The sequence below is a fragment of the Rhodamnia argentea genome, unplaced genomic scaffold (assembly GCF_020921035.1).
Source record: "Rhodamnia argentea isolate NSW1041297 unplaced genomic scaffold, ASM2092103v1 Rarg_v2.20, whole genome shotgun sequence".
In the NCBI taxonomy this organism is placed as follows: domain Eukaryota; kingdom Viridiplantae; phylum Streptophyta; class Magnoliopsida; order Myrtales; family Myrtaceae; genus Rhodamnia; species Rhodamnia argentea.
The window spans coordinates 57,501-61,080 of NW_025955869.1; the positions used below are offsets into that span (position 1 = coordinate 57,501).

Sequence of the window (3,580 nt, forward strand, 5' to 3'; positions counted from 1 at the left end):
CTTTCGTCTCAATTCATATTTAGCCGCGAGCAATCTACGTTTGTGATCTCGTATATTTCGCTTCTCCGACATCTTACTGAGTTTCCCCCTCATCTTTTTGCAAAAAGCCGCTCCACGGTGGTAAAGTCTCATCTTGTGTGTTGGCTGAAGTTACAATAGTCACATTGAACCTTCTAATATGTTCGAAGATCTCGAAATGATCTTCCAGTTCCGGGGAAAATTCGCAAAACTCCGTTTCCATCGAGAATTGAATGGAGTTTTCCCGTATTTCGACCCGAGAATCTAACAGAGACATTACTGTCGAGATTCTGACCGAAAAATTATACATTCCATGCCCTCGGATAGTGCTTTGTCGTGCTAGGTCACTGACATATCCTTTGTCTTTATTTGACTCCAAGAATGGATTGGATCGAAACGACTTTCCTGTCGAACCCCTTTCTGTCTGTATGAATTTCTGACCGCGCGGAATCTCCATAGCCAATTTTCCATTTTTTATTATGAAATCATAGGGCGAGGATGCCTTTGGTACTATTCTTATTTCACACGATCCAGGAACTTCCATAACGTTGGCGTGATTCGGTTTGAGCAAGAGATCCTGACGTGATACATCTTCGTAATGAAAATAGAGTGGAAACATGAGTTGGCTTTGACAGTATCTATAGAATGAGCACTGTGAACTATCTGCTTCAAAAAGATAGTTAGACTGAATGAGGCTTGGCGATTACTAACTGAGATTAAATAGGGTGGTTAACATGGAATGAATGTTCACATCATAAATAATCATATTCTCGAATAGATTGTATATCCGCATAAGATCAAGAGGTTCTAGAATGGTTTGATCTCTTACTTGCGTATCAATTAATTTATTCACGAGGTCAGAATGCGTCATTCTCTCGGGCAGGGCCAAGTTTTCTTTGGCCATCATTTGTTTTATGCACTTTTGAAGAGAACTATGCAGTACGTCTTTGGCGGATTCAAATAAGATATGCTTTCTAGGTTGATCTGGGGAACCAGTGTCTTCGAATTTGAGATAGAGCTCTTGCTCCCCCACTGCAATTTAACAAAAATCTTTTACAGTCTCGAGTAGAATCAATTCTTTTTTCATGCAAGATTTCTTTGATAATCCAATTCCCGGAAAGAAAGAGAGTCCTTCCTGTAGGACTCGTGAAGAATGAGATAGAGCTTTGGTTGGTTGTTGACCAACGGAAAGCATGGGAGAAAGATGCATAAAGAAAGAAGTGCAACTGCAGGCACTCAACAACAACAAGAGAAAGGCCAGTCACGGAAGACTCACCCAATCTTCATGAAGAAAAGGGGATAAGAAAGGACACCTGTGAACTCAGGGATAGCCTTGTGCCCTACCTTTCATTCGAACTAGGCTACGATCTTTCTTCTCTTATGATATTTCTAGTTAGCGAAAAAAAGAGCTTATTCTATCCCCCTCGGTGAAAGCAGTGAGACCGCTTACGAGAGCAAGGGATGATTGAACAGTTATAAAATCTTGAACATGAACAAGGGTAGGAGCGATTAAGCTGACCATTAATAAAATAACTAGTTCGAACACCAAGAACGGTCTGATCCCTTATTTGATCAGATTTCCTGAGAAATAAGTCATTTTGGTATCGGTATATTTAGGGGAACATAAAAAAGTTTTTTGTTTTATCTATCATTGATAGGAAAGCGTCCGAGTTACGTCCGTTACTCCGGAGTTCATCCAAAATCGCATAAAGCTTCTTCAGACTTTCTTCCCCCGTAGATGTTCTGGGATTATCGAGCGCCCGAGCTACGCGTCCCAGCCAATAGCCTTCTGCCGTTGGATCAAGGTGTGCCATTTGTCTTAGAATTTCCACCTTGACCTCGAATAAGTCTTCCGCGTGAAAACGGGCCATTTCGCAGATCTCGAAAGACAGAAAAGAGTGTTGTGCCAAAAGGCGCCTTTTGATGGGGAGAACACTATCCCCGCCTATAACTTGATCTGGCGAATATGGATAGGGAACAACGGCTCGGTTGGACGGCCCAGCTTCGGAGAAAGCGGCTGCATTTGCGGGCGGCACAGTCCTTGGTTCTGGGGGGAGCGGCGGAGCTTGACGCTCAGGAGTCTGAGTAACTTCTATACCTGAACCCGGTATAGAAGTTAATGTTTCACAAAAAGTGAAGAAGTCGCGTTCGTAGGAACTCAGAGTAGGGATCGATTCGGAAAATGATGAACTTAATTCGCCGTTACCAGAGCATTCAGCAACGGTAATAAATTTTCTTAAAAAAGAAGGGCGATCCCTAACCTAATAATAACAGTGAAAACTCCCTCTTATTTAGAGGAGGAAGTTTTCACTTTTCAAGTACGGTAGACACTAGACATTCCACATTGGATGAATGCCCTAAAGGAATGCTTACCGATTAGTAGACTGCCCTTGAAAACATACTTTTTGTCGATTTAGGAAAGGGATTTCATTTACAAGAAAAGATACTCTTTTTTTTTGCTAACATAGTAACTAGAGCTTCCCTTACTTATTTCTTTGAAAGCGTTCGCGCCCCTTAACGGTTCGCTCACTCCCTGTCTAGGACCATTAAGAAGAGAGAAGGAATAAAAAAGAGAAGAAGAACTAGTCTTGAGTGGGGATGGCACTCATTCTCTCTCCTGAGCTTGAAATAGAGAGGCTGGGCTAGGTGTCAAAGGGACTCTGCAGCCGCGGAAGCGGCCAAAGAAGAAGCCCTCTTGTTGTGCGGAACCTCACTCGTGGAAAGCACGAAAGAAAAGAAAGCAGGTTTTTCGTAGTGAAGTGACCGATTAGGATGAGCATTATTGATAAGGGCAGTGAGAACAATCTTACTAGTCTTTCTTCACCCCTTGTTGTGGCATTAGTGTCTTCACACTGCCATAGCTTCTCGGCGTGCTCCTAGCTTGACTCGATGGTTGGTCACTAGCAGACTTGTCCCTCTGCGGACAAATTCGAATCTTGTGCTAATGATTACTATATGACACCTCCCCCACTATACTTCTCTTTGTCCAACCTGAGGCCTGAATTTCGAGGCGCTCATCGGAACAAATTGAGCGTGCTTCCTCCCGACCGAGACCCACCAGTTGGACATATGGATGGAGAAAACCGGTCTCTTTGACCGGAGTGTTGAAGAAAGAGTTCGTTCTATACTTTTACAAGTGAACTGGCTAACTAAGGTGGATTAACAACATACGACTATGAAATAATAGATGGTTAGTCTCTACTTGATGTGGTCGGATTAAGAAAGCAAGAAGAGAAGGTGTGTAGCCGGTATAACCATGAACGTCCGATCTGATCTCTCACTTCACGCTTCCCAGCAAGCCCGCTGTACATGAGAAAGGCCTGGTGGCCGTGTGCACATGCTCTACTCGATCATATTAAATAATAAGTTTGAGGAGAAGACCCCGGGGGCTCCCGTCTTCCTCCTGGGTAGTAGGTCAAAGAAAGAGTAATGAATGACAAGGGGTACAAATAACCTCTCTAACATCTTCCGCCTATCCATTTGTTTTCGCTTATTACGCAGCGTACGTTGGAGTCTCCATTCCCGATCTCCGAGCTGAGTTTATCAACCCTCCTCTTTTTTG

The 3,580-nt window shown here is 43.4% G+C and overlaps 1 protein-coding gene across 1 annotated transcript in view; it reads right to left on the bottom strand.

Annotated features, from left to right (window-relative positions):
• The window catches only part of LOC115733329 (60S ribosomal protein L5, mitochondrial), a 1,144-nt gene extending 23 nt beyond the window's left edge, over positions 1 to 1,121 (bottom strand). The window contains exon 1 of the mRNA XM_030663993.2: positions 1 to 1,121. This exon is cut by the window's left edge and continues 23 nt beyond it. Within this exon, the coding sequence (XP_030519853.2) occupies positions 74 to 637 (564 nt within the window). The 5' untranslated portion in view covers positions 638 to 1,121 and the 3' untranslated portion in view covers positions 1 to 73.
• Positions 1,122 to 3,580: the final 2,459 nt, after the last annotated feature.